Source organism: Mya arenaria, chromosome 2, assembly GCF_026914265.1.
Source record: "Mya arenaria isolate MELC-2E11 chromosome 2, ASM2691426v1".
In the NCBI taxonomy this organism is placed as follows: Eukaryota; Metazoa; Mollusca; class Bivalvia; order Myida; family Myidae; genus Mya; species Mya arenaria.
The window spans coordinates 21,947,791-21,975,533 of NC_069123.1; the positions used below are offsets into that span (position 1 = coordinate 21,947,791).

A 27,743-nucleotide genomic window follows, 5' to 3' on the forward strand; every position below is an offset into this window, starting at 1 on the left:
ATAATACATTACGAAATATTTCGTACATTACTTTTTTATGTAAGATATTAATGTTCGTTCATTGTAATTCTGATTGTTGCTTTTTATAAATCTCGATTATCTAGACGCTCGAATAAAATCCGGGTTTAACTTTCCAGCTAAATTGTAGCTAATTTGCAGTGAATACTTATAAATAAAATAATTAAAATGAAATGAAAAAGACAAAATTAAAAGCCTGAAACAACATTTGTTTTCCTTTATTTAATTTTCTGTTAAAGTACACAATGCAAGTCTAATTTATACATGAAAATGACCAATAATACGACCAACATGCAATATACGTCATGAACGATACACGTATACACAATCTTGTCTTTCCCGAAAACAAATTCATTTTTTCCGAGTAATCGATCGAAAGATTGTCCGAGTACTCGAGTACCAATCTTACTACTCGTTGCCATCCCTAATCAAAACACATTCAGCATGTTCCACTAATATCATTGCTTCTTCCATCTAGGTCAACATCACCTTCCCTCACATGTTCAAAATCAAAATTTTCTTAAAAGACATTAAGCCTTATTCAATTTCCACACAGAAGATAAGTTGTAGCTTAGAATAAACTACATGAAGTTCAATGGAAAAGTCTGATTATTAAATTTATCATTAAGTAAAAATGAAATTTCTTCTAAAGAATAAAGTGTATAATAATTTGAATTTGTATCTATGAACCTAAAAAAAGAACAATAATTACCTTTGAGTCACTATGTTGAAGACTTAATAAGATTTAAAATCTATTCCCTTGTTACTCAAAATAGAAAGTAGTGGAATCTCCAACAAAGGGAGACCATATAGCAAGACTTGCTGCCCTTGCTTCAAGAGTAAACTTTACATAACTATCAGATTTTAACATGTTGGCCATTTTGTTATTGTTGTTGTTGTTGATCAATCATGACCTTTGGTGTATTTTTGTATAGGGTCACCCAAGGAAGCTTTCTGTAAAGTTTAATTGAATTTGGACTGGTAGTTTTAAAGGAGATGGGGTTTTTAAAGCAAAATAGGAAGGTGGCCATTTTTGTTGTTGTTGCTGTTGTTGTTGTTGTTGTTGATCAATCGTGACCCCTTGTTGTATTTTTGTAGAGGGTCACCCAAGGAAGCTTCCTGTAAAGTTTCATTGAATTTGGAGCAGTAGTTTCAGAGGAGATATTTTTTAAAGCAAAACAGGAAGTCAGCCATTTTGATGTTGTTGCTGTTGTTGTTGTTGTTGTTGATCAATCGTGACTCCTTAACGTATTTTTGTAGATGGTCACCCAAGGAAGCATCCTGTAAAGTTTCATTGAATTTGGACTGGTAGTTTCAGAGATGTTTTTTAAAGCAAAACGGGAAGTCGGCCACTTTGTTGTTGTTGTTGTTGTTGATCAATCGTGACCCCTTGTTGTATTTTTGTAGATGGTCACCCAAGGAAGCTTCATGTAAAGTTTCATTGAATTTGGCTTGGTAGTTTCAGAGGAGAAGTTTTTTAAGTAATTGTTGACGGACAGATGGACTGACGGACAGACGCCGGACAAAGACCGATCACAATAGCTCACCTTGAGCACTTCGTGCTCTGGTGAGCAAAAAATGAGCTGGTAGCTAAGAGTTGTTATTTCCATATAAAACAGTTCCATCCAATTACTCTAATTCTTCTAATTTCAGATCAAATTAAAATCAATTAGGACCATTTTAGATAACAATTATTTGATACATTTATTTTATTCGAAAACTAATAATCTTGTCATCGTTAAAAAAATACATGGTCAGTAGGGTAACCCAAAACAAAACTATTTTTGATAAAGCCAAACTGAAGAATTGGGTGAACAGCAGTATAGGTGTTATTTGACAATACTTTTGATAAACAAACAAGAGATGTTTGTCAAACATTATGCCTCCCTGAGCGCCATGTTGTCAGGATTATATGGACAATTGAATGAAATATGCATGGACCGAAATGACAGCTGATTTGTCACCGACATTGGATGCCGTTGAGGCAGTTTTAAGATTATGACCATTCAAAGTGTGAGGAAAGAGTGTGTTATGACCATGACCTTTGACTCGATGACTCCTAAAATCAATAAGGGTCATCTTCTGGTCAGGACCAACTTCCATGTTAAGTTTGATGATCATAGGTTCAAGCATTGTTGAGATATCACTGGGGGAAGATTTGTTAACTTTTTTGCGTTAAATGTAACTGTGACCTTGGCCCGATGACCCCCAAAGTCAAGAGGGGTCAAGGTCACAGTGACCTTTAATGGACAGACAGACGGACGGACCGACCGACCAACAGACCGACATGTGCAAAGCAATATACCCCTCTTCTTCGGAGGGGGGCATAAAAAGCAATTTTATTACAGAACTAGTGCCATGGAATTGTCTTCTTTATCAGCTCATCATAAGTAAAATAAAAAATAAAAAAATAAAAATCTAGGACAGAAACTCAGTTATTAAAATGAAACAGACATATTTTGATATGATTGAATTATAAGAGAAAGCACACTGTCGTGTTTTAATCCAAAGGCCCTAACTCTACAAGTATTAAAGCTAGAGTAATGGGCCATGCTGAACATGTGCATATTGTCTCCGATAACAGGTGTTTCAAGTTTAATATCTTGAACCATTTTTGAGTTATGGGCTATGCTTACGACACCCACGACGCCAACAACACTGACCCCAATCCGACAACACTATACATGGCTATCACATCACCCCCAATGATTTCTTCAGCAAATCAAAAAACATCTAAAAAACTAAAATTCTTTTGAGCATTGTAAAACCTAACAGGATAATCTTCCAGCATAAAATACAGTATGTTATACATATTATAACACCTTATTCTTATAGAACAAGCAGCTAACAGTGAGAATGAAACCCAGCTGTTATCAACAGTGTACAAAATAAATACAAAAGAAGGCTAGCCCCTCCACACCTGGGATACAGTGGCAGACAATGGTGCTCACAGTTACATCACATACTGTTACAATGTCTCCTTCTGTGCTTCATATTACCAAAGAAAATATTTTTTTTACTTTGATACAAGAACAAATAGAAGCTAGTATGCAGGAAATTGCTGTCTTTATATGATCCAATATTCTTTCTATGATATTCTCAATAAGTTTTTATTTTCCCTTTCCCTAAGTTCCAACACATGCCTATTTTTTAACGGTCATGTATTATTTGCTGCCACTCAGCTTAGGAACTGATATCAGCTCGAATATCACTATAATATCCATCAAGAATCTTCACTGTTAATTCAACACTAAATCTGTATTATTTAAAAGAAGGCATAATTTGACAATTATTAAAGCAAGATTTGTATGTTGTCTCTGGCAAAATGTGTACCAAGTTTCATTTAAGTATCTTGAAAGGTTTTAAAAGGACTTTGGAAAGGAAAGAAAGGAGTTATAGCCAAGACTTAAGATTTTGAACGCCGATGCCGACAGCGCTGACAATGACACCAGTCAATACCTCTTATTTCTTCTTGGAAAATACGGCAAGCTTAGGAAGACTTAATTATACCTAGTTTATGTATCTTATAAGTTTTAAGCCCTGCCATCAAACCAAACACAACTTTTTTGGATTTTAGGAATTTGACACACCAACTTTCATCACTATCAAACAATTTTTACAAAAGTTATTGGGCAGAAAGCAGTAAAACTGCAATCGCTCGAGGACGCCGGGGTCCGAGCTGAAGCCTTGATGGAACCGATGTTTTGAACGACCCGAGTTTCAATTCTTCAGTCTGTTATGAATGATCTTTCAGTGTTTTTTAAGTTTGAAGTTGTCAAACCGACTGTTTACTAAGACACCGATTATGTGTTGCATTGAGAAAATCGCTCATAGGTTCAAAGGCTGTCGTATACTAAATGCAAAAGAAAAAAATAAACATAACTGTTTATTTAAACATAACTGTTTATTTTTACAAAAAGCAAATTTGCTAAACAGTTTCGCAAAATCAAGGATTGATGATAGGCGCATCTTGTCACTTGCAAAACTGTTCAAACTCATTATTGTCTTCTCAAATGCCTTTATACACTAATAGCGGTCATGCGTAAACAGTGATAAACGGTTTTTCACACCTTATGAAATTTCCTTTCAACTTTTATTGCGATTTTTACAACTTGCGAATTTCTTAACACCTTATCTTAACACCTAGCAAATGTTTATTCATTTTGGAACACGCGTTTGGGAAAAAGTGTGAAATTATGACCTTGAGGGAGCCATAAGGTTTTGTGCATGATTTGTGTATTTGGGACCGGCTATTGTGCTTGACTCCTCAGACTTATTTCGGTTTCAATGCAGCATCAGTATATCTTATATGAAAATAGAAGGAAAAAGTTCGGGACCAAGCTCCGATCTCAAGGGAATGCCGGTTCTCGAACGACCGCCTGTTTGACAACCGCAGTTTTACTGTACCCCCTTTTCTTCGAAGGGGGGTGTAAATATATTTTTAACCCTTTCCCGCATGATTGTGCCAAATTGCCCCTTTATCTATTCCCACATGATTGTTCCAAATTGTCCCTTTATCGATTACCGCATGATTGTTCCAAAATGTCCCTCTATCGATTCCCGCATGATTGTTCCAAAATGTGCCATGCTTATTTACGGTCATTTATTAACATATCTGTTGCTTATTTTTTCGCAACAAATGCATTTTTGTGTAATATAAACATCGATAATTATATAAATAATGAAAAAAGATGATGTTACTATTCAAGATTTTCGGAAAATCGCGACTAAAAGAGACAGAGGTCAAACACGCCTTAAAAGTTCACAGCGCATGCTTGACGTGTGCTTGTCTCGTTTTTTAATGGAAAATCCCCATACACGTCACTAGCTATTTAAAACTACCAATAATTAATATCATATAAATATATCCTATTGATCACACGCTAATGACGTCACCTGTCATGGTTTAGAAATGTGTCAAAATGGCTGATTTACAATGTAGTAAACAAGAGTCTGGCTTGAATGAACACATGTCATTTGTCACTTCTGTTTCCAAAAATGGAATGTTAATCCGGTAATAAAAATGTCCCCTTACGTCTGTTAATCAAAGTTAGTATTTTGTTGTAAATACACGGATTATAATAAAATTATATGTGATATGACCCAGTTTGACTGCTGTTAAAACACGTGTTCTCTTGATCTCAATAAATACACAAGAATGTTGTCGTAATTGTCCATGCATTTCAGACCTTGATTTATTGCCTTGTGTTGACAGATTTTAATTATAATATTATTACGGAATCACTAAATTTAATTTAAATAGCGATTCTGACTATTAAAAAAATCGAGTTGTTCGGCTTGTTGAGGGCAAATCAAGTACGTTCCCAAAGTTTTTTAAAACTGTGCCAGTAGCATCCCAGCCTTTTATTTTGATATTTATAATTATTTTATTCAATTCATTTCAAAACAACGGACATGCACATTTTATTTATGAGAATAATGAATCTGAAATAACATTTGTTGTTTACCCAATGAAATTGTGTTTATTTTTTAACAATGCATGATTTCTGTGATTTAAATATTTGTTTATTGTCAAAGCTTTTTAGATTAAACTATAATCACTAGATTCGAAATTTAATACACTACAAATACTATATTCATTATTTGAATTTCTAACATTATTTTAATCAAAAGAAATACTATAAAATATTAAAGTTGTTATGCATAGGTGTCAAAGGAAATATAGTATAATATGAAATCAATTGAAACATCTTCAATTTTCGCAGGTTTTCTCTATAAATATTCAACCAAATAATTTAGACAACAGAATAAAAATTATACCACTGGATTGGAAATTCATTTACCTACAACTTTATATTGAACTATAATTGATTAAACCAAAAGATATACTAGAAAAATAAGTTAAAAATGCATAGGGGGCAATTTTTCAATATTCTCCAATAATCTCCTATGCAGTAGGGGTACTTATAGGGGGTTATTATCTATTGGCTACTGGTTATCAATGTACTGATAAGCCATGCAGTAGCAGGCCTAATATGGCTGATTTGACATGAGGGAAAGGGTTAAAGGTTAAAGGGGCATATCTCTGGAATTACTGATGTAAATCTTACCACTGCTGTCGAAGACTCCCTCGCGTGTCTGGAGCAGGGCAGCGAGGCCGATGTTGTCCTTGGTCATGACCCGATTCAACATCTCATCTGAACCCTCTGCATTGGCCATTGCCAGCTGGTTGAACTCAATCAAATGCTCCTTCAAGAGGGTAAACCTGCAAGTACATTAAGTCAACAGACTGAACATCAAGTCAACAGGGTGAACCTACACCAAGTCAACAGGGTGAACCTACATCAAGTCAACAGGGTAAACCTACTTGATATCAAGTCAACAGGGTAAACCTCCATCAAGTCAACCGGGTGAACCTACACCAAGTCAACAGACTGAACCTACATCAAGTCAACAGGGTGAACCTACATCAAGTCAACAGGGTGAACCTACATCAAGTCAACAGGGTCAACCTACACAAAGTCAACAGGGTAAACCTCCATCAAGTCAACAGGGTAAAGCTCCATCAAGTCAACAGGGTGAACCCACACCAAGTCAACAGGTGAACCTACACCAAGTCAACAGGTGAACCTACATCAAGTCAACAGGGTGAACCTACAGAAAGACAACAAGGTGAACATACATCAAGTCAACCGGGTGAACCTACATCAAGTCAACAGGTGAACCTCACAAATTCAACAGGGGGAACCTACACAAAGTCAACAGGGTGAACCTACACCAAGTCAACAGGGTGAACCTACACAAAGTCAACAGGGTGAACCTACATCAAGTCAACAGGGTGAACCTACATCAAGTCAACAGGGTGAACCTACATCAAGTCAACAGGGTGAACCTACACAAAGTCAACAGGGTGAACCTACATCAAGTCAACAGGGTGAACCTACACAAAGTCAACAGGGTGAACCTACATCAAGTCAACAGGGTGAACCTACACAAAGTCAACAGGGTGAACCTACACAAAGTCAACAGGGTGAACCTACACCAAGTCAACAGGGTGAACCTACACAAAGTCAACAGGGTGAACCTACACCAAGTCAACAGGGTGAACCTACACAAAGTCAACAGGGTGAACCTACACCAAGTCAACAGGGTGAACCTACACCAAGTCAACAGGGTGAACCTACACAAAGTCAACAGGGTGAACCTACACCAAGTCAACAGGGTGAACCTACACAAAGTCAACAAGGTGAACATACATCAAGTCAACAATGTTTGCACTTGGACTAACAATAACAACTTTTCATTTTACATCTTTAGAGCTTGAAATGTGAACACATTATAAATTAACACAACCATCAATCACTGCCTATATATATTCTAAATTGCTAAACCAAATACTAAACAACAACACTTTAATCATTCATTGACAGAGAAAGGCGTTAACAATATCATGTTGAATGTTCTCAACAATGATGTTGGTTTCCAGTTTTTAAAAATGCCTCTTCTGATGACATATGATATTCAGCGTAATCAACCACACACTAAAAATAAATTTAACATTAATAATGAGTAATTAGTGAGGCGTACATGAACAACAATTGCGTCACTCAGTAGCGTAAATGACGCACTTGCTTTTAAAATTGTAAAAATTGTGTGTTTCAAAATTCTTGCTTAAAAATCATCTTTAAGCCATTTAAGGTGTTCCTGTGAAATGATTGAAGGATCAAAGATTCTATGTTAAAACCCTATACAAATTATGAGGGGCACCAAAACAGGAAACACTCTATAAAATAAATACTGCTTGAACGAAGATACTTGTAATAAATGCTCAATGAATTAGCAGGAAAAGTATTTTAGCTGAATTGCTTACATACAGGCAACAAGAGATAGAATGATATGAATTCTTGAGAATACTGTTGTGACACTTAAACTACACATGAAAGTGTCTAAAAAACAATAACCTCGCACAGTTGGAGCAAATGTATATGCATACTACTCAACGAACTTGCAGGCATTGGCATACTTTAAAAGGTAACTCTCAGAACACATTAGTCATTTAGTTGACAAGTTCTACTTCTTACACTTTTTAATGAAGCAGATCAGTCATTAAACAGGCCAGGCCTGGGCTTATGCATATTGCAACCTATTAACTTTATCACATTATGTGGGCTCAATGTACATCTGAAATACAAACTACCCCCTAGTCCAAGCTCTGAAACATATCAACAGTGAAAGTCAACAGCCTCAAATTAAGACAGGCTTGAACTAGAAAATATTGGAATGTTTCACTTTTTAAAAACTTGTTTTATGTTAGACCAATACTCTATCTAAAGGGGCAAAATATAGATTGACAGGCTGTCATAATTGTTAAAAGCAATATTTATTTTTTTTAAGTTATAAATGGTAATCAACATCTGCCCTATTGTTTTCATGGCTTTATTATGTTGATTTTCAAATGGCAGTAACCCATGATTATGTACAGTCTCCCAAGTATCAAATCATGAAATGGCAGACAGAGTCATGGAAGCCCAAACTAGCTACCACACTTGGTATTGCATGGAAGCCCAAACTAGCTACCCCACTTGGTATTGCATGAAGGCCCAAACTAGCTATCCCACTTGGTATTGCATGAAAGCCTAAACTAGCTACCCCACTTGGTATTGCTACAATGAGCCCTGGAACTCACTTGGACGTTCTAAAGAAGATGGCACAGCCGTCGACGTGTTTCCTCTCCTGCTCAGTCATAGTGCGGGCGCGTGATTTGGGCGAGAAGATTCCCTGGTACCCATCACGCTCAAGCTCTGGCTTGAAGAAATTGTAGAACTGGTCTGTCTCCACCTCCTATGATGTAAGGGCATACATAACAATTGTTCAATATTTCATAATATATTTTTTAATGGAAGTCAATTTCAACCGTTTTACTCAGCCTTGTACAAGAATTCAATCCCTGCTTATAGATTGACAGTGTTAAACATCATCACATCATAATAAAGAAACTGTGCAAATATGAAGTGTCATTGTTATTCTATTCAACTCTTAATTATTTTTATTCCTTGAATTCATATTAATATCGCACGATAACAAAAACAATTTTTCGTCATGAGATGGTCCTTGTTGGATTTTCATTGCCTTAAAAGTAGTGCAGGATGAGACATACATCCTGTCTGAGTGCCCTGGCCTCCACTTGGGTCTCATACTGTTCTACTTCTTTTCAAAAAAGATGTGCACTAGAAAATTATATTGGAGTAAACACATGTCCGTGTTATATTACAAACTACTTCTTCATTTCAGTCCAATATTTACTTGCAGGTACTCAAAAATACATTCACATTCAGACTTGAAATGACACACATTTTCTGGGTTGTCTACAAGACTGTCATAAATCCTATAACAAATTTAAGGAGACTATAATTGTTGAAATTTAATACAATATTTTATGAAACTTGTTATGGAAAAGTTTTTAAGCGAGCCTTTTCTGAACTTGTTTTATTATTCTTTGAATGAAATGGTAACTGAAGCAAGATTCTATATGATTCCAATGGTAAATTACTCCAAAAGTATACATGCCATCAATTGTAAACAACCAGCTGCTGCTTAATTTGGCCATAAATGTCAGTCAAAGGAGAATAAAAAGGGTTAAAGAGAAATTACTTTTGCGATATACTTATAACTTGTATACAGTGCACAATTATTGAACAATAACAATCCTATTCTGCAACATGACTCAACTTCTGTCAACTTCAATAACTTTTATCTTCAAAGCAGTCATGTTGCCGAAAGTGCAAAAAAAACCAAGAGATGTTGGTCAAACATTATGCCCCCCCTGAGCGCCATTTTGTCAGGATTATTTGGACAATTGAATAAAATATGCATGGACCTCCAAGTCAAGTTTTAGGGCCATGGGTGCAGGCAGTGTCAAGTTATCACACAGACAAGCTTTTTGCATTCAAGGTCACTGTGACCTTGACCCTATGACCCCTTAAATTAAAAGGGGTCATCTACAGGTCAGGCCCAAACCCCTAGTCATGTTTGATGATCATAGGTCTAGGCTTTGTTGAGATATCACTGGGGGAAGCTTTGTTACCTTTTTTGTGTTAAAGGTCACTGTGACCTTGACCTTTGACCTGATGAAACCCAACATCAACAGGGGTCATCTACTGGTCAGCCCCTACCTTCCTGTCAAGTTTGATGACCATAGGTCCAGGAATTGTCAAGTTTGCCTTCAAGGTCACAGTGACCTTGACCTTTGACCTGAAGACCCCAAAATCAATAGGGGTCATCTACTGATCACATCCAACCTACAAGTCAAGTTTTAGGGCCATGGGTGCAGGAATTGTTGAGTTATCAATCAGACAACCTGTTATCATTCAATGTCAATGTGACCTTGACCTTTGGCCTGATCCCCTAAAATCAATAGGGGTCATCTACTTGTCAGGCCGAACCTCCAAGTCAAGTTTGAGGGCCATGGGTAAAGGCATTTTTGGTTTATGACTCGGACAACTTTTTATCATTCAAGGTCAATGTGACCTTGACCTTTGGCCCGATGAACCCCAAAATCAATACGGGTCATCTACTGGTCAGACCAAACCTCAAAGTCAAGATTGAGGGCCATGGGTGCAGGCATTGTCAAATTTCCCATCGGACAACCAGTATTCAAGGTCACTGTGACCTTGACATTTGAACCGATGATCCCTTAAATCAATAAGGGTTATCTATTGGTCGGGCCCAGCCTCAATGTCAAGTTTGATGACCATAGGTCCTTCCATTGTTGATTAATCACTTGGACAAGCTTTAAAATCCTTTTACCATTTAAGGTCACTGTGACCTTGACCTTTGACGCCATGAACCCTAAAATCAATAGGGGTTATCTACTTGTCATGCCCAGGTCAAGTTTGGCGTCCATCCTTCGAGGAATTGTCGAGTTATCACTCAGACAAGCTTTGGTCCGACCAACCGACATGTGCAAAGCAATATACCCCTCTTTTTCGAAGGGAGGCATAATAAAATGTAATTGGTAATAACAAACGCTGCCACTCGAGAGCAGGAGAGCTTCGTATTTCAACCGGACCATGCCATGCATTTTATCAATTTGAGTCCCTGTGGCCTTTATTGAATCTGGAGTACTTATGATACTTGAAGCCATATATTTTCACATAATCAGAATAGATCTTGCTGTGACAGACATCCACATAGATCCTGTGTTAGCTGTGACAGACATCCACATAGATCCTGTGTTAGCTGTGACAGACATCCACATAGATCCAGTGTAAGCTGTGACAGACATCCGCATAGATCCTGTGTAAGCTGTGACAGACAACTACATAGATCCTGTGTAAGCTGTGCAGACATCCACATATATCTTTTGTAAGCTGTGACAGACATCCTTATAGATCCTGTGTAAGCTGTACCAGACATCCGCATAGATCCTGTGTCAGCTGTGACAGACATCCGCATAGATCCTGTGTTAGCTGTGACATATATCCGCATAAATCCTGTGTAAGCTGTGACAGACATCCGCATAGATCCTGTGTTAGCTGTGACAGACATCCACATAGATCCTGTGTTAGCTGTGACAGACATCCACATAGATTCCGTGTTAGCTGTGACAGACATCATTCGCATAGATCCTGTGTTAGCTGTGACAGACATCCACATAGATCCAGTGTTAGCTGTGACAGACATCCACATAGATCCAGTGTAAGCTGTGACAGACATCCACATAGATCCTGTGTAAGCTGTGACAGACAACTACATAGATCCTGTGTTAGCTGTGACAGACATCCGCATAGATCCTGTGTAAGCTGTGACAGACATCCGCATAGATCCTGTGTAATCTTGTACAGACATCCACAAAGATCTTGTGAAAGCTGTGACAGACATCCGCATAGATCTTGTGTAAGCTGTGACAGACATCCACATAGATCCTGCGTAAGCTGTGACAGACATCCGCATAGATCCTGTGTAAGCTGTGACAGACATCCACATAGATCTTGTGTAAGCTGTGACAGACATCCACATAGATCTTGTGTAAGCTATGACAGACATCCACATAGATCTTGTGTTAGCTGTGACAGACATCCACATAGATCCTGTGTAAGCTGTGACAGACATCCATATAGATCTTGTGTTAGCTGTGACAGGCATCCATATAGATCTTGTGTAAGCTGTGACAGACATGCACATAGATCCTGTGTAAGCTGTGACAGACATCCGCATAGATCTTGTGTAAGCTGTGACAGATATCCACATAGATCCAGTGTAAGCTGTGACAGGCATCCATATTGATCTTGTGTAAGCTGTGACAGACATGCACATAGATCCTGTAATAGCTGTGACAGGCATCCATATTGATCTTGTGTAAGCTGTGACAGACATCCGCATAGATCATGTGTAAGCTTGTACAGACATCCACATAGATCCTGTGTAAGCTGTGACAGACATCCCCATAGATCCTGTGTAAGCTGTGACAGACATGCACATAGATCCTGTGTAAGCTGTGACAGACATCCACATAGATCCTGTGTAAGCTGTGACAGACATCCGCATAGATCCTGTGTTAGCTGTGACAGACATCCACATAGATCCTGTGTAAGCTGTGACAGACATCCGCATAGATCCTGTGTAATCTTGTACAGACATCCACATTGATATTGTGAAAGCTGTGACAGACATCCGCATAGATCCTGTGTAAGCTGTGACAGACATCCACATAGATCCTGTGTTAGCTGTGACAGACATCCCCCATAGATCCTGCGTAAGCTGTGACATACATCCACATAGATCCTGTGTAAGCTGTGACAGACATCCACATAGATCCTGTGTTAGCTGTGACAGACATCCCCCATAGATCCTGCGTAAGCTGTGACATACATCCCTTATAATTATCATGAACCAGAAACACTCTTTAAACTTTCATGTCAGGAATCAACCTTAAAAATAACCATAAACCAGAAACACGTTTAAGGCTATCATGAACCAGAAACACTCTTAAAGACTTTCATGTACCAGAAACAGAATGATATTTTGTTTGGGGTTTCAATGTGAGCCACACTAAAATCTTGACTCCTGTAAAGCCATGAAGGTTATTATCAGTGCTTATAAAGTGACAGTAAGTGTTAATGTTGTTGTTTTGTATAATCTGAGATATCTTTACCACTGAACCAGTATTAAGGTATTGGAAATTATCAACAATACCTACAGTTATGTTTATATCTGATTTAGGTAGAAGTAAAGCATGACTGAATTGGTAAATACATAGCCACATCTTTAACTTCATATAATAATCACTGAGTTCTGATTGTTTTCTTTGAAGAGATTCCCATATGATCCGCCATCTACACAGTCCAATAGAAATACTTTAAATTTTTCCTTATTTAACCACAGGTTCAGAATTCAAGAATAAAGTGTTACCTCTGCTGCTGTTATTGGGGATATTATCATATGCATTACTTAAATTTTTTCAAGCATAAAATTGAACGTCTGAAAACTGGATGTAATTTGCATAATCGAGGCCAAAATGGTACATGATAGTCATTGTCCTTTCTCTTTTTTAGCAAAAGGCTTAAAGCTAAAGACATAACATTGTGTCATTTCAGAAGAAGCATTACAGTGTAAATGAAGTTAGTCCTTAGCAAACTGTTCAATGCTTTTCATTTTAAAAGAGTTCAATGATGAATTAAAAAAGCATTAAACCCTTACTAAAAATAAGTGTGAAGTGTTCCCATACATGCCATATCCCCCGGAGGGGGATAAAATCCCCCGGAATTTCGACCCATCCCCCGGTCTCCCGGAGGGGGATGAAAATCCCCCGGAATTAAAGTGTTTAAAATTACGCAAATTTATCACAGGGTTTAATTATATATGCCTGTTTACAGTTATAATGCCCTTCCTGTCTTGAAGCTTAATTGGATTATCAACTGATGGTGTGTTTTAACAACACCTATTGGGTGACACTTAATAAATCAGCAGGGCACATTTCATGTATTGTTTTGATTGAAACTGACAGAATTTGCGTAAGAAATGTCAATTAGACTGGTCAGATAAAAGGACGATTTTCATTGGTTAAAACTATAATTTTTATCCAATCAGAGAGGATGTAACAAATTAAAGCGTTCTTCATAACATGTGTCATTGTCATCAAAAGGATTGATAATTAAAATGTGACAGTAAATTATTCATTAAAGAAAAGGATTATTATAACTAATAGACAATGCTGTTCTTTGTTATGCCTCACTAATATGTTTACATACATGACATTGACATATGTTTACATACATGACATTGACCTTCATCGCAAATATCGGAAAATAACAGAACTTCCAGAAGAGAAACTGAAAGTAGACAATTCGGATGAAATGGCTTTTATTTATTTATTATGGTGGTGATGTTTTTATTTTTTGACCAATGCCAAAAGAAGATATGTTTATGAACTTAAACAATAAATTATGCATTTGCTTTTTATCAGAAGCAAACAAATCTGACTATTTGGGAACTGAAATGAAAAATATTGATAATTCATTCCATTCTCTCTAATAGTCTGAAAGTCATCATTTATGATCATAGGCAGCAGATTTTGTATCCAATTTTAGAGGAAGGTAAGCCCATTAAATTGTCTCTGAAACATATTTTTCTGTGAAGTATTCTATTTTGCAAGTGAGTGATTTTATTATGCAATATGGTTGTGTCTCATAAAAATATAGATGAAGTGCTGGAAAAAGGGGTAAACAAGGTGAATTGGCATGTGTGTCATGCCCGTAATGCTACATGGCAATGATGAAAATCCCCTGGTATGTGACCAAAATCCCCTTAAATTCTGGACATAATCCCCTCAGGAGCCTTTCAAAATTATGGCAATTTGTTTTTTTTCGTACTTGCGTCTTAAAATACTTTGAAATTTTGCTGAATTAGATCTGCTAAAAAATCCCCCTGAATACTACCAAAATCCCCCTGAATTTTCAGACTTTTGAACAAATCCCCCTGAATGGTCTCCAGAAAATATGGCATGTATGTGCTCCCCAATTGTAGGAGTAATAATTAAAAGCAAGGACCAATTTCAATGTTCACAAAAAATCTCTAATGCATCCTTATTCAAGGGAAGATTTCTGTGATTTTGTATTTATGAGGCATGTTCAATGATCTTGCATTTAAAACAAGTAAATTGGTCCTTTGAAAATTGTTGAATCCTGTATACTTTTTCACATCAAATATTCACATGTCCAGTGCTACCTATACAAATATGTGAAGTGCCTTTTACTGCCTACCTGAAGGCCAATGATGTCGGCAGCACAAGTGCGAATCTCGTCCATTATGCCCTTCTTGCGGTACTCCCAGTTCAGGCCCCATGACGGGCAGTAGCCATATTGCTGCCGTGTACAGTACTTGTCACACAGGACATTGTAACACATCACAGTGAAGATCGCTGGAAAGATCCAACAAGACATTTACTTCACAGAAAGTGAAAGAAAAAGGGCAAAAGCATTAAGTATAAGTTTTCACGTAAAACAGATTCAAAATGGGATTGTTGTCTGTTTTTGTATGCTGCATTATTGGTCAGTTTCTTCTGGGTTCAAATGTCATCTTAAACATATATTTTTTAACAATTTATAAGTCATATTCATTTATTTAAAAAAATAGTACTTTCGTTTTACCCTAAAAAAAATCAACATATATTGGATTGTACATGAGTTGCCATTTCCTTAACCAATGTGGGGCAGTCAAATGAGCCACAACCTTATGTTATTGTTGAAAATGCTTCAATACGTCTTCTGCTGCAGTGCCAATTAGTATTGAAAATGGAGGAAAATTGTGAATATGGTCTATTGCTTTTCCCTTTCAGAGGTTTATACAAGTAAAATTTAAAGATCAGGAAATGTAGTTCCAAAAAGCATTGCATGATTATGTGTTGTGTTGAATTTCTGAACACAATATCTAGATCTAGAATAACTTGTTTAAGAGCATAATGTTGACCACATAACCATCAAGATTTTCATGTTCAGTGTTCTCTTTCTGAATGTTTAAGCAATTCTCTCAGAAAAAAGTATTTGTAACTTTTCTTAGACAATAGGCTGTGCCTTAACAAATTTCAGAATTATTTTCACTATACATGGTGCACTGAGCTGAATGTTGTGAACGTTGGAGCCGTAACAAAATGTTGATTGCCAATCATGGTTTAGGAAAAGTTATAAAGCAAGCCTTTGGAGAGCTTTGAAGCCTTTCCATAATGATTTTTGTATCATATATCACATCCAATTCCAAGCATGAATTTTTTTTCGGTAAAAACTTTGAGGCTTAATTACTTATATTACTCTAGTGTAATACAATAAAAAGACGATTGGTGATAAGTGGTTGTACATTATCATATGAAGCCAAATTGAGAGAGGACGCAGTAGACAGTTTTTGCCAATTCAAGGGTCATAACTCTGGAGTGACTGTGGCAACCTGACCAAGATATTCTGTCAATGCACATTCTGACCAAATTTGGTGATGTCGGAAAAGGGCTTCTAAAGTTGTTGATTGGACAAGACCAGTTTAAGGTAATTTCTATAATTAAGGGGCCAATACTTTCGAGTGACTAGAGTGATATGGCTGGTTATCGAACTTGTCCAAGATGTAATACCCAGGGTTCGAATTTCGCACTCGCACACTCACAAAATTGAAAAATGTGAGTTGAATTTAAAGACTCTCGAAAACAATTGCGAGGTTCAAAATTTGAAGAAAAATATGCCACCTGGAAATAGATATGAACATAATCGGTGATCAATTCCTGCAAAGTAGATATAAAACTAATTTTAGAAATGCCTACTTTCGTTTTCCGATAATCACACAGAAATTGATGACGTAGATTAACATTTTGCGCACAGGCAGGTACTCGCTACTATGTGGCAGGTACTCGTTACTATGTAATTTTATAGACTTGTCTTTCGTTTCCATTTTAGGCAGTGGTATCTAGCGATAATCGTATCGAGACACAGTTTGTATAATGATGACAAGAAAAAAGATAAGTTTTTTTTACACGTGTTGATTTTAAAATCGCTGACGGCTGATGGCAATGATCAATCAGGTCCAAAAAAAGAAGCCAAATGAAATGATCCGTCCGTTAAACTGTTTTGATGTGGAAGAGGGAGTTGAACATTAAATTGACCCTCAACACAGATGACGAAAAGAATATTTTCAAAATATTTTGCACAGACCAATATTGGCCTGATCAGACTTCCTCAGTACGTACTGTCAGTGTTACATATATGATGATATTGTTTAATGTACAATTACATGATCATTCATTAACACAATTACACTATACTTTAAACCATTGTTTTCCATACAATATATACTTTTTTTTAGCAAACACAAATGGTTTTGCGAGTTAAAAATTCTGGCACTCGCAAAAGTTTGCGAGTATCATTTTAATTTGAACCCTGAAAGCCAATACACGTTATGACCATATTTTGTGAGGATTGGAAAATGGCTTCTGAAGTTATTTGACGGACAATATACTGGACGCTGCACACCCACCAGCCCATCGGCTGCAGATAAAGCTATAATATGTACTTTTTTTAACAAGAGGGCCAAATGGCCCTGAATCGCTCACCTGTCATATATTGCACATTCTTCCATTATATACAAATATTGAAAACCTAAGCCTATGAACACGGGGCGTGGCCAATTTTGACCCCAGGGCTAAAGTTTGAACAATCTTAATAGTGGTCCGATAAACAATGCTTCATACCAAATATCTAAGGCCTTCGCCTTTTGGTTTCGGAGAAGAAGATTTTTTAAGTTTTCATCATATACATATATAAGGAAACCCATGACCACCCGGGTGGGGCCATTTTTTGACCCCAGGGCCAAAGATTGAACAATATTGGTACAAGTCAACTAGATGATATATCATGCCAAATATCTAAGCTCTTGTCACTACTTGATTTTACGTGTGTATCTATATATGTATATTTGTTATTAATTGTTGTATGTGGCCCATATTGAAAATTGGTATGTGTACTAAATATGTTATCCAGTTTAAATTAAGACGTAACTTGTCTTTGTGAGTTCGGAGAAGATTTTTTAAGTTTTCACTATAACACATTTAGAGAAAACCCATCAGCCCCGGGGTGTGGCCAATTTTGACCCCAGGGCCATAATTTGAACAAACTTTGTAGAGGTCAACTAGACGATGAATCATGCCAAATATCTGAGCTCTAAGCAACGTAAGTTCAGAGGAGATGATTTTTGAAGTTTTCACTATAAACATATAGAGAAAACCCATGACCCCCCAAGGGGCGGGGCCAATTTTGACCCCAAGGCCATAATTTGAACAATCTTTGTAGAGGTCCACTAGACGATGAATCATGCCAAATATCTAAGCTCTAGTCCAAGTAAGTTCAGAGGAGAAGATTTTTGAAGTTTTAACTATAAACATATAGAGAATACCCATGACCCCCCGGGGTGGGGCCAATTTTGACCCCAAGGCCATAATTTGAACAATCTTTGTAAAGGTCCACTAGACGATGAATCATGCCAAATATCTAAGCTCTAGTCCAAGTAAGTTCAGAGGAGAAGATTTTTGAAGTTTTAACTATAAACATATAGAGAATACCCATGACCCCCCGGGGCGGGGCCAATTTTGACCCCAGGGCCATAATTTGAACAATCTTTGTAGAGGTCCACTAGACGATGAATCATGCCAAATATCTAAGCTTCAGTCCAAGTAAGTTAAGAGGAGAAGATTTTTGAAGTTTTAACTATAAACATATCAAGTATACCCATGACCCCCCGGGGTGGGGCCATTTTTGGCCCCAAGGCCATAATTTGAACAATCTTTGTAGAGGTCCACTAGACGATGAATCATGCCAAATATCTAAGCTCTAGTCCAAGTAAGTTCAAAGGAGAAGATTTTTGAAGTTTTCACCATAAACATATAGAGAAAACCCATGACCCCCCGGGGCGGGGCCAATTTTGACCCCAAGGCCATAATTTGAACAATCTTTGTAAAGGTCCACTAGACGATGAATCATGCCAAATATCTAAGCTCTAGTCCAAGTAAGTTCAGAGGAGAAGATTTTTGAAGTTTTAACTATAAACATATAGAGAATACCCATGACCCCCTGGGGCGGGGCCAATTTTGACCCCAGGGCCATAATTTGACAAACTTTGTAGAGGTCCACTAGACAATGAATCATTCCAAATATCTAAGCTTTAGTCCAAGTAAGTTAAGAGGAGAAGATTTTTTAAGTTTTAACTATAAACATATCAAGTATACCCATGACCCCCCGGGGTGGGGCCAATTTTGACCCCAAGGCCATAACTTGAACAATCTTTGTAAAGGTCCACTAGACGATGAATCATGCCAAATATCTAAGCTCTAGTCCAAGTAAGTTCAGAGGAGAAGATTTTTGAAGTTTTAACTATAAACATATAGAGAATACCCATGACCCCCCGGGGCGGGGCCAATTTTGACCCCAGGGCCATAATTTGAACAAACTTTGTAGAGGTCCACTAGATGATGAACCATGACAAATATCTAAGCTCTAGGCCAAGTAAGTTCAGAGGAGAAGATTTTTGAAGTTTTCACTATAAACATATAGAGAAAACCCATGACCCCACGGGGCGGGGCCAATTTTGACCCAAGGGCCATAATTTGAACAATCTTGGTAGAGGACCATTTGGTGATCCTACCTACCATATATCAACAGCCTAAGCCTTGTGGTTTGGGAGAAGAAGATTTTTAAAGTTTTTCCTTTTGGTTGCTATGGCAACCAGAGTTCAGCATGGAATTGAATTCTTTGAACAACTTTGATAGAAGACCACCCAAGGAACATCCCTATGAAGTTTTATTAATATTGGCCCAGTGGTTAAGGAGGAGATGTCTTTTAAGTAAATTGTTGACGGACGACGCACGCCGCACGACGCACGACGGACGCCGGACAAAAGGCAATCACAAAAGCTCACCTTGTCACAAAGTGACAGGTGAGCTAAAAATGGGCATATAAAAACTAAGTGTGTAAAACATAGTACTCAAATATGCTACTACGCAGAAACAGGTTTGGAAAACGACAGTAGAGTGATACTGAATTTTAATCAGGCATGCAATATTTTCACTGATGGATATGGAAAAGGAAACTGATAGGAATAAATTATAATTGGATATTCAATAACGTATTTCCTTTTACTATTTAAGATATCATGTTCTTCATTTCCATCTTAAACCATAGATGAATTTTCCCTCAAGATTGCTATTTACATATAATTTTCCTTTAAATCATGCATAATTTCACAGTTATTCATGAAAAAATAACATTACTATCTAGTGGTTCCCTAGCAACACATGATTTAATAAGAGCTGACCTTATACAAACATCAGCAGAATAAAGTCATAGTGAAAAATATTTAACAGTGTGTTTAAATAACCTAAGCATACACTTCTTTCAAGAAAACTTGCTTCAGCTTGTAAAATTAGATAAGAAAAAAATAGTAGTATGCATCATAATGGTCTTCCGACTTTCCCAAACTTTTAACATTCCCAATTTTTCACATTTATTAGATATTCAAAAGGTTAATGACCCCAAAACTGTCATCCTTGTTAAAACTGCCTGGTAGATAAGACATTCATTTTAATCGACTTAAAGGGCAATGACATTATGTTAACAACATGAGGGGGATGTCTGATATATTTTGCTCATTTAAGATTTAATACTTATTTATTTAAAGACAATGTAAAAAGCTTTATGTATAGGTTATTGTTTATTTGGAGTTTTTTATGGAAAATTAAACAATTCCTTTTCATGAACACCTCCAGATAAATGATAACTTACCCCTGTTAAGAATTTGTTCATGAACTGATGAACTTTTCATGAACATTCATGAACTGTTCATGAATGTTCATGAACTGTCCATCAAGTTCTTGAAAAAATCATCGACATAGTTCATCAACAGTTCATGAACCAAAGTTGATGAATTTTTCATGAACTGTTCATCAAGTTCATCAATAGAAGTTCACAGATCTTATGCTATAAAAATCATCAATTTTCTTGCTAAGAATTCATCAAAACATAAGTCCATGAAACTGTTCATTAACCTAAGTTCATGAACTTGAATCAGTGAAGCTTAATGAAATTGATGAACTGTATAACCATTCAAAAGATGAGACGTCCAGCAGAAGGATGCGGCAGCTAGTTGAGAGTGAGAAAGGTGTGACTGTTTGGTGAAGATCGGATGAAAACTTAAAAAGCCATCTTGGATAATAACCTATAAATGCGCGGGGTTTCCATGCCTATCTATCAACTAGAGATATCCAGAATTACCCTATAAGCTAAAATACTTTTATTTACCAAACATCTTTGCCAGCACTGGCTAACTAGTTGTCAAACAGGTTCAAGGTATATTCTTTACATGTTCACTAAACTAAAAACGACTCTACAATCATTGAAAATGACACAATCCAATGTCAGGTGTTGTTTTGTTTTTTTCACTCACTTCCGGTTTCGCTTACGTGTTTATTAGTTATAAATAAAATTATAATAAAATCGAAAGGATCACGATCTCTATGAATGTGACAATATCGCAAATAATTTGACAACTTGTTATCGATTGCCTCACATATATTAACAAAATAGTCATATTATTTCATGGTTACACATTTTAGAGGTGCTCTTCACTGGCGGAGGTAATTTCGAACTTCAGCCGTGTTCCACAATGCGCCAAATAAATTAAGTGTTGTTTCGTCGATTTTAAGTAAGTTAAAACGAAGTAATTGGTGTTATTCAATAACTTGCATAACTATCTTTTACACTAATATTATTGTTTAAAACGACATTATAATATTTTAAAGTTATGAGCAAATATGTTGTTTGTAATATGTTTTCGTACGAAATACGTTTGTGTAGAAACACAGTTTAGTGAGTGTTTTTGAGTAGCGTACAGTTACTTCTTCATTGTTATATATTTTTTAACAACTATTATATATGTGTCTTAATGTAATTGTTAATGACACATCTGTTAAGCTAGTTTTTGTCTAAAAGTATAGGAACAATTGTCATTTATCTTTTAAATTACCATTGTTCAAGCAAATTATAGTTTATGATTGTTATTATTTTCAATATTTTTACCATACCAAGATCTCAAATCACTTATCCTGTGTTGCCAATTTATAAATCTGTCTATTTAGAAACTTGATGCTAAGTTAACGAGCCATGTTCGTCCTTTATTTCAAACTGAAGTGTTGTTTCGTCTATTTTAGCCAGACTATAGGAGCTTACAAAAACAAATCGTCAGTCCACAAAAGAATCAACCAGACTACTGTGAATGAGATATCATTAAAGCAGAGAATGAGAAAAACATTCTAAGCCATAAATTGCCAAATTGCTCAGAAAGTTGACAATTCTTTAGCACATTGAAAGATTCTCATCCTGATTTAAAAACAATATGACAAACGTGTGGAATTTATTTGCAATGGACAAAGGTGACACCCTATGACTGAATGTACTGTCCGTGACAAAATCAAATTCAATAAAATTAAAAATGATTATTGCTTGGTTATCAAATAAAAAAAATTGGTGTGGGGGGTGACGGACAGGAATGAGAATCTTTTAAAAAAAATCAGACTCTCAGTAAAATTGAGCTTTTTGGTTCGAAAGAATAAAATAAGCTATCATTAATTAATATACCTGCGACATTGAAATTCACACTGATTTGATAACCAACTCACCCTTAGTTATTGGCAAATGTTGGCAGTAAAAATAATAAAAGAACTATTTTTCAGGTTGAAAGATGGATGTCAAAGTCTCAGACATAAGCCTCAACAGTTAAGAAAACAACGTATAAAGAAAACGGACAGAGACTAATAGTGAATGTCAAGGACTGAAATAAGCAATATAAAGGGACCTTACTAATTGTGTTATGTGTAATAAAATGTGAAATCTGTTATAAATGGAAATGTATTTATGATGAAATTATCACCCTGTTGAGAATAACATGAACTGAGTTCATGAACTATTCATGATCTTAGTTCATGAACTATGCATGATCTTAGTTCATGAACTATTCATGAATGATAATTTGGACAAATTGAGTTCATGAACTAAGTGAAAGTTCATGAACTTTCAGGTTCATGAACTCCCATTTAGTTCATGAACTCAGTTTGTCCAAATTGTCATTCATAAATAGTTCATGAACTATTCATGAATTAAGTTCATGAATAGCTCATGTTATTCTCAACAGGGACATAATGGTTGAAATCATCTTTGGTTACTGACAAGGCACACCTCATTTAAACAAACATGTTTTCCTCCCTACCACTGAAAAACTGAAGCAAGGTATTTTTTGTCATTTCAACATGTCTAGGTTTTGACATACTTTTTTCTACTTTATTTAATAATAAGCAGAATAATGTGTCAATGAAATAAGTTTTGAATTAAATTTTAAGATTGTGTTGTTGATTTATGTTGGGTTTTCCTTCTCAATAAAATCTCTAATGGGCTTGTCTTCCATGCATGACAGCCATGGTGGCGTTGAACATTGCTATTATGAAATAGATGTTCAACATTGAATAAATCACCTATAGACAACTGAGTAAGAGTTTTTAAAGACTTAATAAAACTGTCATTATTGTTAAGTGATAAATTATCAGGCCAAAAATGTGCTCATTGACTAATGGTCGAGAGTTGTCATCTGCAAGCAATCTCCTTGTTTGGTGATTCATACAAAGAACAAACGGTCTAATTTTCACAAAATAACAATGTTGCATTTTTTAAATATTGTATAATTGAAACAGAATAACAAATACCTACATATTTCTTTAAGCAAAGTTATGGAAGTATTGTGCTAATGTCACAAAATAATCAAGATTATTTACTGTATATATTCATTTGGCATTTTAACAAATTAGCAACCACTGCATATAACAGAATCATAAGTCCATATTGAATTTAAATTTCTTGCATACCGGACCTGTGTTTCCGGTCATGTGACCAGTGCTGGAAAAACCCATCTTACATACCCCATGTAAGAACAACACGCCACTTCTTATTTCATTTAGTGTATGGTTAATGAAAAATATATTATGCCATTTCAATAAAGTGCAATGAAATATATGTGTTTGCAAGACTTTTAATTAAAATTGAAAATAAATAATCATATAAAAATGTTATTTTTAGATATTCAAAATTACTGCGCTCCATGACGTCAGTAAACAACGTCGCACACGCTTTTTGGTGTAATAATTTCAAAAGTTCGTTTTCAACGTCATTATTTCCACAAATTGATAATTTAGATATGCAAGAAAAAATATCAATCATGTTTTTCCAGTCCGGATCGAAAAATCTGACCCTCCAGCACACTGAGTGCCCGCTAACTCGGCAAGCCTCGTTACCGGCTTAAGCACGTGCCCTCAGGTCGGATTTTTCTATCTGTACCAGTAACACATGATAGATACTTATAGTCAATCATTTTGAAAAGAACTGCCATCCCATTCGTTCAAAAATGATTTCGACCATTATTAAGATAATATAGTACATTTCTACATAAAAAAACAGTTATGCCCACATACTGGTGGCTGGTGGGCCCCACCCCGCAGGGATACAACTAGAGATTGCTTTTTTGAAAAAGCGCATGTCTCCCCCATTGTGTGGTCGTAGGTGAGAAATAATCAATGATGGATCCCAAAATCAATAGGGGCCATCAACTAGTCATGACTAACTGGCATACCAAGTATGAAGTTCCTGGGTGTAAACGTTCTTGAGTTATTGAGCAGAAACCGGTTCTTCACCTCAAGGTCAGTGACCTTGACCTTTGACCAACTGATTGCAAAATCAACTAGACATCATGACCAACCTCACTTCAAAGTTTGGTGAACCTAGATCAAAGCATTCTCCTGATATTGCACGGAAATATTTTTTTACATTAGAGGTCACAGCGACGTTGACCTTTGACCTTGTGACCCCCCAAAATATAGGAGTTTTCTAAACCTCATGATCAACCTCCCTACCAAGTTTGGTGAACCTAGGTCAAACCATTCTCAAGATATTGAGCGGAAATGTTTTTTACATTGGGGGTCGCCGCGACCTTGACCTTTGACCTAGTGACCCCAAAAACAATAGGGATCTTCTACACCTCATGACCAACCTCCCTACCAAGTTTGGTGAACCTAGGTCAAACCGTTCTCAAGATTTTGAGCAGAAATGTTTTTTATATTGGGGGTCGCCGCGACCTTGACCTTTGACCTAGTGACCCCAAAAACAATAGGGATCCTCTACACCTCACGACCAACCTCCCTACCAAGTTTGGTGAACCTAGGTCAAACCATTCTCAAGATATTGAGCGGAAATGTTTTTTACATTGGGGGTCGCCGCGACCTTGACCTTTGACCTAGTGACCCCAAAAACAATAGGGATCCTCTACACCTCACGACCAACCTCCCTACCAAGTTTGGTGAACCTAGGTCAAACCATTCTCAAGATATTGAGCGGAAATGTTTTTTACATTGGGGGTCGCCGCGACCTTGACCTTTGACCTAGTGACCCCAAAAACAATAGGGATCCTCTACACCTCACGACCAGCCTCCCTACCAAGTTTGGTGAACCTAGGTCAAACCATTCTCAAGATATTGAGCGGAAATGTTTTTTACATTGGGGGTCGCCGCGACCTTGACCTTTGACCTAGTGACCCCAAAAACAATAGGGATCCTCTACACCTCATGACCAACCTCCCTACCAAGTTTGGTGAACCTAGGTCAAACCATTGTCAAGATATTGAGCGGAAATGTTTTTTACATTGGGGGTCGCCGCGACCTTGACCTTTGACCTAGTGACCCCAAAAACAATAGGGATCTTCTACACCTCATGACCAACCTCCCTACCAAGTTTGGTGAACCTAGGTCAAACCATTGTCAAGATATTGAGCGGAAATGTTTTTTACATTGGGGGTCGCCGCGACCTTGACCTTTGACCTAGTGACCCCAAAAACAATAGGGATCTTCTACACCTCATGACCAACCTCCCTACCAAGTTTGGTGATCCTAGGTCATGCGGTTTTCCAGTTATCGATCGGAAACGAAGTGTGACGTACGGACGGACTGACGGACTGACGGACTACCGGACTACCGGACTGACGGACAGGGCAAAAACAATATGTCTCCCCCAGAGAGGGGGAGACATAATAATTGTTAATTTACCAAGAAAATTTTGTTTCTAAAAGAAATCAACTCAGTATGAAATCCTTAATGACAAGCAAAATTAATGTGCCATCCAATAAGCCACCAGTGCTGAAGATAAATTGAATCAAAATAAAATTACAAATCAGCAAAAGTGGAAAATTGTGAATGATACAAAAAAAATGGGACATAACAACTTGTGTCACACTGTGTTATAAATCATTGATATATTATTATGAGATTGTTCCCATTAATATGTGTACTGCTTTGAGACCGGCAGTAAAAATCACAAGCAAGATCACATCTGCTTATGAGCTTCAATTTTAAAGTTATAATTATATATATATTAGGGATGCAAACAAATATTCGCATATTCGATCAAACATTTGGTATTCGAATTTCAAAATTGGTATTCCAATATTTGATGTTTTGTTGGTAAATAAATATAATAAAAATCCTTTTTATTTTTCGTTAAAACATCATTATCAGTAAAGTGTTTTTTGTTATAGTAGACATGCTGACCTCATAACTATATACTGGCATCCAAGTGTATTAATAGAGGTATTTTAAAAAAAATTATTTAACAAGTTCTAAAGATGATGTGTGCCCAGAGCATCTATTTGGGAGTGTACTGATCATTAATTCTATACATAGACTAGCAGTCATGCCAATGACCACCGGTCAGCCAGCACCATATATTTCATTTTCACCATACCTGCGGGTCTGCCAGCCTCCGGCCGTGCCAGGGGGATCCATTGTCGCTGTGGAGGCTGCGTTGATGAGACTTAAAGAGAAATAGCAGAAATTATCATCAGTCAGAATTCACTAAACATTCCTAGCTTTATTCCACTAGCATCAAAATCAGAAAGCCTAATAAATTTGTTTGTACATTTTTGTTCTTTGTCTACTGTTGCCATTGTTTTCAAACCAAACCCTAGTCTCCATATGTGGAACTGGCTCACAGAAGAGCAATTAACATAGTGCTGTACTATGACAAAAGGTAGGCTTGATGTGAGAAATTGCACATGGATCTCCTATTACTTATAGTTATTAATGAGCAGACATACATATATACAGTAAAACTGCGATCGCTCGAGGTCGCCGGGGACCGAGTCTAAACCTCGAGGGAACCGATGTTTCGAACGACCCGATTTTCAATTCTCCAGTCTGTTATGAAATATTTTTCAGTGTATTTTAAGTTTGAAGTCGTCTGTTTACTAAGACACCGATTATGTGTTGCGTTGTGGAAATCGCTTATATGTTCAAAGGCTGTCGTATACTATATGTATACTAAATATAATTTTTAAAAAAAATATCAATAAATTAATAAATAGAAATTTTTATTTTTACAAAATTGCCATATTGCAAAGCAAAGTGACAAGAAGGAATTATTTTCATAGATTCCGATATTGGATCGATATGGTAGTGTTTATTCATATTCTTGTTAATCATTTACATTTCTCACAATTAACTTCCAGTCATTAACTTCTCATAATTATCATCTCAAATGCCCATGTCAACTAATATCGGTCATGTGTTAACAGTAATAAACGGTTTTTCACACCTTATCCTATTGCGTTTCAACTGTCATTGCAATTTTTACAACTTGCGAAAATTTTAACAC

The 27,743-nt window shown here is 36.6% G+C and overlaps 1 protein-coding gene across 3 annotated transcripts in view; it reads right to left on the reverse strand.

The window, feature by feature from the left end:
• Positions 1 to 27,743, reverse strand: part of LOC128222057 (CCR4-NOT transcription complex subunit 6-like) — an 88,093-nt gene that overhangs the window by 14,131 nt on the left and 46,219 nt on the right. For all 3 annotated transcript variants that reach the window (XM_052930845.1, XM_052930828.1, XM_052930835.1), the window contains 4 exons: positions 26,835 to 26,903; positions 15,240 to 15,397; positions 8,666 to 8,820; positions 6,090 to 6,244 (listed from right to left, as the gene is read on the reverse strand). In XM_052930845.1, the coding sequence (XP_052786805.1) occupies positions 6,090 to 6,244; positions 8,666 to 8,820; positions 15,240 to 15,397; positions 26,835 to 26,903 (537 nt within the window). The remainder of the gene's footprint in view (positions 1 to 6,089; positions 6,245 to 8,665; positions 8,821 to 15,239; positions 15,398 to 26,834; positions 26,904 to 27,743) is intronic.